The 14,885-nt window shown below is 41.9% G+C and overlaps 1 protein-coding gene across 1 annotated transcript in view; it reads left to right on the top strand.

Moving 5' to 3' along the window:
- Nucleotides 1-14,669, top strand: part of Mtr4 (exosome RNA helicase Mtr4) — a 32,369-nt gene extending 17,700 nt beyond the window's left edge. The window contains exons 12-16 of the mRNA XM_080274277.1: nt 807-995; nt 4,190-4,412; nt 5,702-5,853; nt 7,547-7,661; nt 11,263-14,669. Coding sequence (XP_080130403.1) covers nt 807-995; nt 4,190-4,412; nt 5,702-5,853; nt 7,547-7,661; nt 11,263-11,417 — 834 coding nt within the window. The 3' untranslated portion in view covers nt 11,418-14,669. The remainder of the gene's footprint in view (nt 1-806; nt 996-4,189; nt 4,413-5,701; nt 5,854-7,546; nt 7,662-11,262) is intronic.
- The last annotated feature ends 216 nt before the right edge of the window (nt 14,670-14,885 follow it).

Genomic DNA, 14,885 nt, shown 5'->3' with positions numbered 1-14,885 from the left:
GGCCACCCCTTATGGGATTAGGCTAAGGCATCTGGCAATAGATAGACATTATGAGAGAGGGGGGGGGATGTGAGCTGGGGGCAGGGCAACAAAATGGTGGGGGACAGGGTGACATGGAGGTGATTTATTTGTGGCCACCCCTTATGGGATTAGGCTAAGGCATCTGGCAATAGATAGACACTATGAGAGGGGGATCTGAGCTGGGGGGAGGGCAACGAAATGACAGGGGACAGGGCGACATGGAGGCTATTTGTTTGTGGCCACCTCTTATAGGATTAAGGTGTCTGACAATAGATAGATAGATAGATAGATAGATAGATTCTTTTAATTCAGTTCAGTCTTGTACACCAGAAATAATGTTGCTGACGGCCAAGGAGGAATGAGTGGAATATGTCAGGTAAGCATAAAGTGGCAGATCATCATCATCATCATTATCATCATCATCATTATCATTATCATCATCATCACCATCATCATCATCATCATCATCATCATCGTCATCATCATCATCATCATCATCATTAATCCCATTTTGCCCCATACAAACAGGAGCATAGGGACACTGGGCTAGGCAATAAGCATCTATCTATCTATTGCCAGATGCCTTAATCCCATACGGGGTAGCCACAAACAAATCGCCTCCACGTCGCCCTGTCCCCTGCCATTTCACTGCCCTGCTCCCAGCTCACACCTCCTTCTCTCATATACCTCTCCACTCCATCCCTCCATCTCATCCTAACATAAACATAAAATATTACAGAGAAATAATGCAGTAATTATCTCAACCCACTTCCCTCCATCTCTAGGAAGCCCTGAAACGTGTACCTGAGAACCAGTTTATCCTTGACCCGGTGAAGAATATGAAGATCAAAGACGACACTTTCCTTGAGATAGTGGAGAAGATGACCAAGCTGAAGGGCCGCCTGGAGTCACACAAGCTGCACAAGGACCCGAGCCGCGACCTCCTGTACGACAAGTTCTCTAAGAAAATGGAGGTGAGTTGTGATATTAGTAGTAATAGTAGCAGCAGCAATAGTAGTAGTAGTAGTAGTAGAGTAGTAGTAGCAGTAGTAGAGTCGTAGCACAGTAAACCCTCAATTATCAAGCGTAAATCAGCCAAGCCCTATGCATGGTGCCCCCAGTCAGCTCGATATCCAGAATCGAACCGGATATTGCATCACTGTTCATCTCGACCCTCTATTCTAAAAACTTTCCCATGAGTAAAAGATGAAAATTGAGCTTAAAATACAAGAAATTAATGATACAATACACTAATACAATAATACAGCATTGGTTGGCTACTGTTTATGAGCCAGTTGGTACACCGTGACGCCAGATACTGCACTGAGTCGCCGGTTACGTCCCATTTCAGCACCATGTAATGCTTTAATAGAGCCGAGCCAGTAGCACCGGATATTGCACTGGGCCTGATTTTCCAACGACAGATAATTGAGAGATTACTGTAGTAGTAGTAGTTGCTGGTGTTGTTGTTGTTTCATTCTGTTTATCTCCTTATAAGTCAAAGATGTACCCCAAAATATCATAACCTTTGCCATATAATTAATGCTGTAAATTGTAGATGCTGGCGAGGCACACCTTCAGTTGGTGGCACGAGCATAACTGAGCAACTCCAGTGCTTGGTGATATAAATGTCCTTCAACTCCCTCCTTCCATTCCATGAAAGGAGGATGGTAGACTGCAGGAGAAAGGCAGCCTCAGCCTGCAGTCCAAGGTTCATGTTTAGATAAGAGAGAGAGAGTAAAGAAAGGCAAACCAACTTTACTGCTAGCAATGGAAGTTCAGTGGGTAGTTTTCTTGTAATTTACTGTGAGCAGGGAAGGAAAGTAACAGGTGCTATGAAGGACTTGATAAGAAGCAGAGGTCTGAGTATAGCAGCTGCAAGAGGCCTACATGAGACTGTGGTGTGGCATGAAAATGAAAAATCAAGAGTAAGAGCAGTGGAGATGGGACTGTTGAGAAATGTGTGTGGAATGCAGAGAATGGATAGGATTAAGAGTAACACGATTCATGAAAGTTGTGGTGTAAGGAAGTCTGTGGATGCCAGGGTGAAGAGAATGTTCTTAGATGGTATGGACATGTGAAGATGGTGTGAACAGACTGGTGAAAAGGGTATAAATGAACAAATTTGAAAGTGGGAGAAGGGATGTTAGGTCTAAAAGAAGGTAGATGGGTTAGGTAAATGAGTGTGTGAAAGAGAGATATGGAGCTGATGAGACTAGGGAACTGATAAGGGATCAAGCTGAATGGATGAATTTCGTATGTAGGAGTGTATGACAAGATTTTGGCACCCCTTTTTAACTTCGTATTTGTGGGATTGGCTCTGTTTCATTATGTAATTGTGGAGCTGTGTGTGTAATAATTATACCTATGAGATGGATCCAGGATTGAATGGTGAATGAATGCATGTGTGACCCAAGTAATTGAATGTGCTGTTGATTGGTTCTCCCACTGCAGTATTGTATTCTTTCCCTCTCCTGGCTTTTTGTACCCCACATCACCCTACCTGCAGGTGGGAAAACAGAGGGAGAATAATGACAGTGTAATAAAGGAAAAATTGACATGATGAGAACTTATTTAAGGACTCTTTAAGGCTGAGTAAATTCATATAGTGGCAGTAATACTAAAATATGACACACTGTGGCTGAAGACTTAATGCCAATAGGGTGCTGTATGGTGCAGGTGCATCTTTACCCTGTGCGCATGTGTTGTTATTTGCTCTGTGTTTATTTGAGAGTAAAATGTGGTACGGTATGTTCGGTGTCCACAGCATAGTCCATCTAGATCTCCTCTGTCTGACTGTTGCATTAATTTTAACTAGGGGGAAATTAATACCCTTAGCTCACTGTCAAATTAAGACTGTTTTGCCTCAGTGTCATTTCTGTAGCACCTCTTCATGACTAGCATCATATTCTAGTATCAGTCTGTTGATTCTGGGCACCACTGAAAATTGAGAGATGACAGTTTTATGTCTAGTTCAAGTGAACAGAGAAGAGTTTATGTTAAACCCAAAATAGCTGCTGACAGCTTGGGTATTTTATTTTGGCTAATGTGTTATAGATCTTTTCACTACAGGGGTTAAAACTGTCTTTGTTAATCCATAAGTAATGACTGATGCCTTGTGTATTTTACTATACCAGTGCCAAACAATCTTACTTGTCACACAGAAACTCCCCTTGGTTGAGTTAAAATGGAGTTGGAATGTATTGTTTTTGGTAGATGGGGCACCCACCATCCACTCACTCAGTGTAGTGTTACCTGCAGGTGGCCCTGCACTGAGTGACAAGCCCTCTGGTACCGGTATCCTATAATCCAGGAAATCAGTTATTATGTTGAGTGGTTTTGTAATCACATAACTGACAAATAAATGTCTGGTGGTCTAGTGAGATAAGGCACTCCAGCTGGATATGGCCCACAGAAGTCTAAAATCTAAAGGATGGTTAGGATTTATTGTTTATGCAGCGCTGTTCAGGCACAAGTTAATGGTCGCTTGCCTTAAACATTTAGTCTGTGTAGCTTAACCCCAGACCACTACGCTCCTGATATGACAATAATGGATGAGTAGATGGATAAATTATTGCAGGATGTCATACATAGGGGGAAGGTGGGGGATTTTCATCATATGTTATTTTCCCCCTGCCCCCAGCAACCTAAGAAAGAACTGAGTAATGCAGAGCTAGGGTGAGTAAGATGTAGAAATGGGAAAATAAAATATAATGAAATTGGGAGAACTGTCATCAGAACACCCAGCAGAAATGGGGTCACATCCATTCATTTATAAATTCTCTGTTTCTTTTGTAATGGTAAATGGTAAGAAGCAATCCTTGAGGTGTAGGGGTTGGAGGTGACTGCTTTTGCCCTGTAGTGAGGTGTATGAGTCAAAGGTTAGGCTACAGTTGTGTATTAGCTTATATTTGTCTAATCTTGACTTGGCTCAGATTTTCATTCTTTTGCAGCTTATTTTGTGTAGCTTGGTTGCTGGAGAAGACATTGCTATAGCTCTACATCTTTTCCATAGCATTTCCTTCTTAGTGGCATCATTTTCTAGTGTTGCTGTGTTTTTATAGCTCAGTACTGCATTCAAGATGGAGAGATAGTAGTTTTAGGCCAACTTCAAGGGGAAAAAAAATAAGTATCATCTGGGTACATCATTTTTCTCTCCCCTCCCCAGCTTAAGAAGGAGCTAAGCAATGCAGAGTTGGACCTGAAGAAAGCCAAGAGTCTGCTTCAGATGGACGAACTCAAGTGTCGTAAGCGTGTGCTGCGTCGGCTAGGTTATGCCACCTCACAGGACGTCATCGAGCGCAAGGGGCGAGTGGCGTGCGAACTCTCAGCCGCTGATGAGTTGTTGATCACTGAGATGCTCTTTAATGGACTCTTCAATAATCTCTCAGGTCAGTGGAGAACTTTTTTGTGCCTTGTTGTAGATATGGTGCCAGGCTTATCTGGATTTTAACCTAATGGTCAGTTATTTGATACTGCCATTCTCCTTCAGTCCACCTTCTTCATTTTGGATGACAGGGAGGAAGTTAGGGACATTACTATAACCAGGCAGCAGATACTCCTCATTTTATCAGTGCCGGTACATGAAGGCATTCCTCTCCTGCATCTGTTGTTTTCATGCTGTTGTGTTTGCAGGTGGAAAGAGGAGTCATTGCATAGTAGGTACAGGTCCATTAAGTGACAGACTTACAGTAAGTGAAGCATACTCTTAATTCATGTTTGAGGAGTTGATGGTACATAAAAACACTCATTTCTAGTTTCAGAGGAAGTTAGTAATGGACCACGAGCATTTTTAAGTGAAAACTAGTAGCCAATTCGTCAGCAACTGAATTATGACAAAATTGAGTCAAACAACTTTAAATGAGTACTGCCTTTATTTTTATTACATATTTAGTCACTTCAGTACAGTGATATTTGACCATGTTTAAAGTAAGTTGCATTTTATTGTGACTAAAGCCTTATCCACATCAGATACTTCCTGACATGGGCAGTTGTGGGCAGGAGTTCTGCATTAGTATTATCCATAGAATTTTATGCCTGCACCCACCCAAGCCCAGCAGCAGCACTTGTATGGATTTCATTCATTTGTTTGTTCATTTTTGAAGGCTCCAACCTTGCTTACATGCATCGGCCTCGATCACATAACGACAGCCATCCATGCGGTTCATTATCAAGCTACCTCTTAGTTCAGTCCTTTATCCCAGAGGTCAAACTCTGCAATCTCATCCCAGGTCTTCTTCAGTCTGCCTCTTGCAGCGCTGCCTTCACTGTTCATACATGTCACACTCCACATCCAGTTGTCATCCCCCATCCTCCCCACATGCCCCACCCATCTCCTTCTATCCCTTCTCATCACAACTTTAATAGATTCATGTCACAACCTTCCTCTCAAGTCTTCATTCAGTGATGTAAAACTCTGCCCACACCCACCCATACCAGCAAGCATTTAGTGTGGATGCAGCCTAAATTTGCACTATTTTACTTCACCTCAGAAGAGATCCCTTGAATTGAAGAGGTTAGAAATGTCTCCAGTAACCCATGCAGGATGCAGATAATGATGATTGTAGTGATGATGGTGATGATCATACGGATGATTAGGAGGAGGAGGATGACCGTGATAATAATGAATGTGGTGATGCTATTGGCGATGATTTTTATTTTTTATTTATTTTTTCTTCAGCCGCCCAGACGTGTGCCCTACTCAGCACGTTTGTGTGTGACGAGAAGAGCTCCGAGATGCCCAAGCTGGGTGAGGAACTGTCAGGACCTTTGCGCCAGATGCAGGACATTGCACGGAGGATAGCCAGGGTCAGCCATGAGTGTAAGCTGGAGGTGAGCTCTGTTTGTGTCTGTCTTTGTGTATGTATGTTTGTATGTCAGCCTGTTTATTGTACAGGTATCCCTCTGTTTGTCTATTTGTCTCTGTATTTGAATGTGTCTATCTATTTCTCTTGTGTATGTTTCTGCCTATCAGTCTTTCTGCCTATTTATCTATATATCTGTGTATCTATCTGTATGCCTTAATTCAAGAAGGGATTGCCATTAATAGATCGTCTCCCTGTCACCCTTTTCTCACCATCAGGCTGCCTTCCCTCCACTTTCATTTATGTAGAGTACCTCCCCACCCCATGCCTCCACCTCATCCTCAGTCTCCCCCTCCCCCTCTCCTCCTTTTTCACTCACATACTCTCTTCTAGTTAGTTACTCACTTTCATTCTTTCCACATAGCCTCCCTAGCAGTAATGATAATGATGATGGAATAACTCATGTGGCCAGAGTATGTGCAGTATATTTGAAAGAGAGAGAGAGAGAAAGAGAGGGAGAGAATGATACTGTTAAAATCACCAGCCAAGCCATAAATACAAACTGGAGATAAACTTGCTGATAATGATAGCAGTGGTGAGTGGAGGAATTCTAATGGGAGGAGGGAATGTTCACCATCCATTCACTCACTGTCGTACTACTTTCCGGAGACTCCACGTTGAGTAAGAAGCCAGCTGGTTTCTTATATCCCTGGAAACTATTTACTACATTGGGTGGCAGTCAAATAACCATATGGATATTTGATAGTCTTTTGTTTATGCAAGAGAAAGAAATAAAGAAAGAAAAAAAAAGGAATCTAAAGGTCTGGAAAAAAAAAAAAAAAAAAGGCCAAAGTTTGATGGGTTAAGGCAGTCCAGCTTGATGTGACCCATAGGAGCTTATGCCAAAGGGTGGTTGAGTTTATGGCTCATGTAATACTGTTCAGGGGGAGGTAACTGGTCACATGCTTTATTAATTGGGTTCTCTAGCCCTGGACCCCTGAGTTTCTGATGGAGCAGTAAAGGAGTGGATGAAGGATGGATGGAATTAAATGATGATCATGAAGACCCTGATGTTTTAGCCATGTGTTGCAGTAGTATTATATTGTACAGTCTGACAAGCATAGGCAGTAGAAGATGGTCTTTAAATAGTGCTCTGCTAGAACTTCATCAGGTGATACCCTAGGCCACTGTGGGGATGGCTCAATGTGCTGGTGTGGGTGTGTGTGTGTCAGTGAAGAAAAAAAATTGCAGGATAGATATTGATAACTGACAGAGCTTCCCTTGCAACACACCAGAAACCATATAGAAGAGAGGAAGGGGAGTGCTATATATGGAACACCCTGTATCTGTTCCATGTATTATAATTCATAACACATGACTGACACTGTAAATGCACTGTAACCATTTAGAAGATTTTATTCAGCTCGGGAGGATATCGTGCTGTGTGGAAATAACAAAAATAATAATAATAGTAACATTAATAATAATGAAAAATAATAATAATAATTTGATGGGATATATTAATAGACCATTTTTTTTGTAGTGATGTTGATTTAATGGCAAAAAAATAAAAAAAATAAAAAGTCTTCCTGATGACAAAGAGTGTTAATAAAAAGAAGTTGCTTTTAATGGCAAAAAGAATGCCCAAAAAAGTTTGCTAATAACAAAGACTTAAAAAACAGTACAGGTTTAATGTAATGCTGTTCTGTCTTCTGATACAGATTGATGAAGAGAGCTATGTGGACCAGTTCAAACCTTTCCTAATGGATGTTGTGTTTGAGTGGTGTAACGGATCCACCTTCCTGGAGCTCTGCAAAAAGACAGATATATTTGAAGGTAAGAAGTTCAGTACAGTAAGTGAAATAATAATAATGTTTTCACACCGATGATATTTATATTTTTAAATTTAGGTTTGCTACCTTTAGGTGAGTGCTGGAGAGGGCCATCACATGAGGCACCACTTTAAATTGGTGGCACCGCTGCTTGGTTATTCATATGCCCCTCAGCTTACCACCTGTCCCCAAGTGGAGGATGGTGGACTGTAAGAGAAGGTCATGTGTAGCCTGCAGTCTACTGGGTTCATGTCCAGATGAGGTTTGGGATTGTAACATCTCTCCTGGGATAGTTTTATTGAACTTAGGAATGTTCTCTCATAGTGAAGGTTCTCTCTCAGCCTGGTTGTTCAAAATTCTCTGCCCTATCATAAATGTATTTCACATGTTTAGGGGTGATTTATCTATTTTCCTGTTGCCTGACTCTCCATTCATTGAGGGGTGGCCTTGACTGGTGGACCTCCCAGTGTTTCTGATCCTAAACATCCTAATGACCCCTCCTCCCATAGCACACTGCCCTCTTGACTCCTGCCTGTTATCTCTGCCTTGTTCTCAGGATGATGGTGGCTCCAAGGGCCTACTCTGGCTGGCATAGGAGGATTTGTATCACCTCTTCCCTATCTATTTATTTTGCATGTTACAAAGCATTTTCTTGTATGTTATTTACATTGGTTTATAGTGACATACTTTGTGTGAAAAACATAGAGACCGTTTAGGTGTAGTTTGCAGAATAAGTTGCTAAGGAAGTGATGTTATGAAGCCTCTGGAACCACGTAGAAGACAGATGTAAATGTGTTCCATGTGAAGACGTGGGGTATAAGGCAGTTCGTATCATAAGCCAGGGATTTGTTAAAAAATATTGTGCCTTTCTCATATAACTGGTCCTTTAAGTTGAGAGAATCATATGTTTTTTACCTGTATAGTTAGAAATGAAACTCTTACACATAAACACACACATATACATATTGGTCGTTCCCTGGGGACTTAGTTGCAAAAACATTATAAAAATAAGCTCACAACAAGGGCTTAATGTGCCTGCTTTTTGTTTTATTATGAATGTTGTGTTCACCAATATGTATCTGTGTTCATGTGTGTCTGCAGCCCCAGGAATTGATGAAGTGTGTGGTGAAATGCTGAAGCATGGGGGAGAGATAGTAGTAGAATGGATGTGGAAGATGTGCAGATTGGCCTGGGAGGAAGATAGACTCCCGGAGGATTGGAAGTCAGGTATAATGATTCCCTTGTACAAAGGAAAAGGGGAAAAAGAACTGTGTGGTAATCATAGGGGCATTTGTCTTCTTAGTATAATAGGAAAAGTGTATGGTAGGATACTTATTGACAGAGTTAGAAAAAGAAGAGAGAAATTAGTTGGAGAAGAACAGGGAGGCTTTAGGAAGGGAAGAGGTTGTGTAGAACAGATATTCATTCTTAGATCTTTAGTGGAAAAGTTTCTAGAGAAGGGAAAGAAGTTGTATGCGGCTTTCATGGATTTGGAGAAAGCATATGACAGGGTGGATAGACAAGGATTGTGGAAAGTGTTAAGAATATATGGAGTAGATGGGAAGTTGTTGAATGCTGTGAAGAGTATGTACGATGGTGCTAAGGCTGCAGTGCGTGTGGATGGTGATCTAAGTGAATTTTTCTCTTTGAAAGTTGGGTTGAAACAGGGATGTGTCATGTGTCCATGGTTGTTCAATCTGTACATGGATGGGGTAATAAAAGAGGTACAAGGTAGGGTAGTGGATGTTGGAGTGGCCCTGGTGAGAGAGGATAGTGTTTGGAAACTCCCTGTACTGTTGTTTGCAGATGATACTGTGTTGTTGAGTGAAGACGAAAGGGAGCTGCAAGGCTTGGTTGATGAGTTTAGGAGAGTGTGTAAGAAACGGAATCTAAAGGTGAATGTAGGGAAGAGTAAAGTGATGGTCTTTGATAGGGGTGAAGTCAGTGAATGAACAGCGAGGTTGGATGGTGAGGAATTGGAAAATGTGAGTACGTTTAAGTACTTGGGTAGTGTGATGAGTAAGGATGGAGGTTTGGAGGGTGAAGTGCTTGAAAGGGTACAGCAGGGAAGAAAGGTTGCTGGTTCTTTGAAAGCAGTGATAAGAAACAGGGAAGTGAGCATGGAAGTGAAAAAGTTACTACATGACAGTATTGTAATACCAACTCTAACGTATGGAAGTGAAGCTTGGACATTGTTGGAAGGACACAAGTCAAGAGTGAGAGCAGTGGAAATAGTTATTTAAGAGGAACCTGTGAAGTCACATGGAGAGACAGGCTGATGAATGAGGATATAAAGGAGCTTTGTGGTGTGGATGTGGATGTGATAGGAAGCGTTATGAGGAACACACTGAGGTGGTTTGGCCATGTGGAGAGGATGGAGGGTGAAAGACTGACGAAGAGAGTGTATGTGAGTGAGGTGGAGGGGGGAAGAGGGAGGGGGAGGCCGAGGATGAGATGGAGGGATGGGGTGGAGAGATATATGAGAGAGGAAGGTGTGAGTTGGGAGCAGGGGAGTGAAATGGCGGGGGACAGGGCGACTTGGAGGCGATTTGTTTGTGGCCACCCCAAATGGGATTGAGGCGTCTGGCAATAGATAGATAGATAGATATATCAAGTCCATGAAACTTGTAGTTCTTAAATAAGGCAGACACACGTAGAAAAATTTGGCATTCCACACTGAGTGACAAGCCAAATGGTTTCCTGTACACCAGGAAGCCATTTACTATGCTGGGTGGTAACCATATAACCAAATAATGGTGCCTGGTGGTTTAGCGAGTAATTAAGGCACTCCAATTGGATTGAGCCTGGGCAGGTTCATATCCAAGGGGTGGTTGGGGTATACTGCTCATGTTGTGCCACTCAGGGATGAGTGAGGCTGGTCATTCTCATCTTAAATGTCAGGACCAATTTGCCTAGCCCCGGGCACCTACGCTCCTCATGGGGCAACACGGGATTTGATGATGATGATGATAGTTTGATACTTAAAACTTAGACACAGAGTAGATCTGGCACTTGGAAAATAGAGATGCCTAGTGGTCTGGTGAATTAACGTATTCCACCCTGATGTGTCCCATTGGGGTGTAGATCCAAGGGACAGTATGGGTATCCTGCTCACATAGTGTTACTGAGGAATGGGCAGCTGGTCACTCTTGCCTTAACCGTCTGAACAGAACAGCCAAACCCTGGGCCACTGTGCTCTTGCTGGTGTAATACAGTACTGGATTGGATGTGAGATGGGTAGAATTCTGTCATCAAAAACTTTGGCAGCTAATGTGGCAAAATGTGACGAAGTTTTCATGTGTTAAAAATGTTATCAGGTATGTAGACCAACACAGATTATCAGATGTTGTTGATATTGTTGTTATTCTTTTGACCCCAGGCTCATCTGGATGTGAAGTCAGTGGACAGCAGCCTGAGGCTGCTTTTCCTTTAGTCAACCATCCTCATTTCAGGGATAGGGAGAAAGTTAAGGGATGTTTTTATAACTGGGCATGAGAACTGCCTGGTTATATCAGTACAACTGTGTCCCTCTCCAGCACTTTCAGATACATAAATCTTTTATTATATCCCGACAAATGTTCCCTTCCCTTGTGTTCTCTCCACAGGCAGTATAATCCGAGCGATGCGTCGACTAGAGGAGCTTCTTAGGCAGATGATCCAGGCAGCCAAAGCCATCGGTATCGACCTGGAGAATAAATTTTCAGAGGGCATCAAGCTGCTGAAGAGAGACATTGTGTTTGCTGCCAGTCTGTATTTGTAGGCTGGTGTTGTGCGTGTCAGAGGTTGGGGTAACACAGGAGGTGGAAGGCAGTGTGCGTCATGGAGGAGAGTGGAACAAGTGAGATGCTGAAAGAGGAAAATCATGCGTGTTGTGGACGGTGGAAAAGTGGAAGACTGTTAAAGATGAGTGCCTGGCACTCAAGTGGCCTAAGGAGTTCCATCTGGATGTGACCCATAAGGGGGTTTACATCTGAGAGGTACTTAGAGTTTATTGCCCACATAATGCCACTCAGGGGTTAGTGTCTGGTCACCCTCACTTTAAATGTCAGGAATGGTAGCCTAGCCCCAGGCCCTTACACTCTTGATGGGACAAAGGATGATTGGAAGATGGATGGATGGAGGATGAAGATTGTGTTTGGTATGGGGAGGGATGAATGTGTAGCCATAAAAATAGATACGGTAAATAAAGAGGAATGTTAAATAAATAAATGGAAAGCCAAATAAGAAAGGGGAAAGCTGTGTATGGTTTGAAAGAGAGTGGAATAAAATATTGTTGAGAGAGTATGGGGTGGGAGACTGTATGTGGTTTGGAAGAAGTTGACGATTGTGGTGAAAGAGTGAGGACCAATACTCTGTAGTTGGTTTGTTTTTATATGATGGAACTGGACCACTCCCATAACTTGAATGCTAAATTGTGGTTGCCTGTAATTCATTGAACATCAGTTGTGAGGTAGGAATGAATCTCCTTCATTACTGTAGTGGTTTGTTTTTTACCTTATAGGACTTAACCATTCCCACAATTTAAATACCAAGTTTTGTTTGCATGAAATTCAAAGGACCTTAATTATGAGGCAGGAATGAGTCATCATACTTTCTGGTCCACTCTGTCCGTAAGTCTGACAACATTTGACCATCAATTGAGCTGAAGAGGTTTAGGGATCATTGTGAGGTTAAATGTACTGTAATACGAGGGAAGGTTGAGGACAACTGCCATGTGTGTGGAAGAAGCTAGGGGTAGCACTGAAAGAGAAAGATCATGTGTGGTGTATAGATGAGGGTGAAACTTTTCTTTAGTTTGATGGAAGGAAGAGGAGAATTGTATGTGCTGTGGAAGAGAGTAATTATCAGTGGCAGGGAAAGGAGGGATCTTGTGATCAGTTGACGTGATGGCCTTAATTAGCTTCAATCCCAAGAGGTGCCTTGAGGGGAAGTAGGCTGGTAATCTACCCTTAAATGTACTGGGGTATGGTATCCTATCCTCAGGCCTCTGCACCTCATTGGGTAATATGGCTTTGGCTGTTACCATTTACTGAAAAGAGGAGATGTGTGGAGGAAAAAGGTGTACAGTCAAGGACATTAGTTAGCCTTTGCTTTCCCTGTGCCTACTTCACACTTAGGGGATGTCTGTCACTTTCCACCTTGCTGCACCATATCAGGGAGAATCATCTACAGGGAAGCATAGCAGACCTGTCAGCCTAAGCATATTTGCCAGCTGAGGGAAATGATAAGAAGAGGTGAAATATTAAGCAAAGTTTTGTATCTGTGGTCATTGAAACATACCAGGCTTTCCACAGCTTAGGAATATTAGCCAGAAGAGGAAGTGAGAAGTGGCAGAATATTCTGTGGACTTTTGTATCTATGATTAGAGATCGATACCAGGCCTCTCTCACCTTAGGAATATTAGCCTACAGAGGAAATTGAGAAGTAAAAGAGGTGAAATATTAAGGAAATGTTTGTTCCCATTTGTACATGAATGCAGACAGATGAGGATGTGTGTATGCAGTATGGGGGAGATAGAAATGGTTCTTAAGTGAAGAGTGAAACCAAGTGTGAGAGAAACATGGAAGGGTTCCCAACAAAGAAACAGGCATTGGAGATGATGATAATGTTTGTATGTTTACTGTAAAGAGTTGTGGGAGCGAATTTTGTATCTGAAGGTCATATGCTTAAAATTTAGATGGCAAAAAGCATGAGAAAAGTCCAGTATCTTATCATTATTTTGGGGTTGTGTTTGGTCTCCCTGTCATTGCTGATTGCACTCAGTAATGTGGGATGCAGACTAATCAAAGCCAATAATCACTGGCGTTTGTTATATGTTTAGTGAATGTAGTATGTTTACTTTCCCCAATGCTGTGTGAGTTTTAAGCATACGGCTCTGAGTGTTATCATTGACTTGTGTAACTCAGACGTTGGTCAGTCTTTCATGAGTATTGTACTCTCTGTTTATCAGTTACTGGTATATTAAGAAGTACAGTACAGAAACTTGTTTTATGTCAGATTTTGTAGCATTTGTTTTTGCTGTGGACCTGTTGTATTGATAATAATTTTTTAGTTTTTATCTCCTTTTTTTTTTTGGAAGGGGGGGGGGGGACTAGATACGGCATTTGCTTATCCCTTCTATAAAAAGCCGCCCCTTGGATAAATGAAACCATTGAGAGGTAAGTAAAACCAAGAGAATGCATCACCAAACTGAAAGGTACCTCCACGGTAAGTTAGGTAGAGAATAGCTGCCAATTTAAGTTTCATTGCTATCCATAGAGCTGATCTGCCATTTCCCCCAAGTTCATGGTACCAGTTTTAGGCGAATACTTGTGATATTCTGAACACATCATTGACGTATGGCAGGGACTTGGCATATAGCAGACTTGTTGTACTGTACTCTGATATTTTTGGCTCTTTCATTGCCGTATATATGAAAGATGAAATAAAGTACAGTAGTTTCTCCCTTTGTTATAAAATAGTTTCTCCCTTTGTTAACCATTTCTTATATAAGCCAGTCATCACCGCTGTCACTTGTTTTGTGTTAAGGCTGTATTAAAACTAAGTGCACAGGGGTATAGAGAAGCCCCCAGTTTTTGACATTAATTTCTAAAGGATGTGACAGTGATGGAACTTGTTTGACATTTCTGTATCCATGCTAACCACACTCTGTAATGTGGGATGCAGGTCAACACCAGCTGACAGTTACAGGTGTGTGTAAATACTGTAAAAAGTGACTTGCTGACACCTTTGAGCCCTTAGTTTTATTAATATGGCCTTTCTTGTGAAGTGTTACCGTATAAATGCAGTCTCACACGTTGACAAATTTTGCTTGCGTGTTTCAGGGTGGTATCCCAAGTGGCTTTGGAGAGTATGTAACACCTCTTCCTTATTGATTTATTCTGCATATTACACTTCAGTATCCTCTTGTTGTTGTCTTCATACCAGTATGTTCGTTTGAAACATGAACTCTTTGGACAGCAGGATGAAGTTACCTTACCCCTTCAATGTATCAACCTCCTTTTGGGGAATAGGGAGGAAGTTAAGGGACATTCGACTGTCACTCATCCGTATTGTAGAACTTCTGTCTGTCAGAATTACTTTATTCACCAAAGTGCTTCTCTTTGGAATTCACATCACCAAATTAGTTTCCCCCCAAACTTTAACCTGTAACAATTCAAATCCAGTTGTTACAGATTTTTTTATGAATGGAGGATACCAGGAATCTGGTGTATAGATTATTTGATAT

The sequence above is a fragment of the Coenobita brevimanus genome, chromosome 57 (genome assembly GCF_032717465.1).
Source record: "Coenobita brevimanus isolate Jiangsu-jjx chromosome 57, ASM3271746v2, whole genome shotgun sequence".
Classification (NCBI taxonomy): Eukaryota; Metazoa; Arthropoda; class Malacostraca; order Decapoda; family Coenobitidae; genus Coenobita; species Coenobita brevimanus.
Note: the sequence above shows the minus strand (reverse complement) of the source record. Positions and strands in the feature narration are given on the sequence as shown.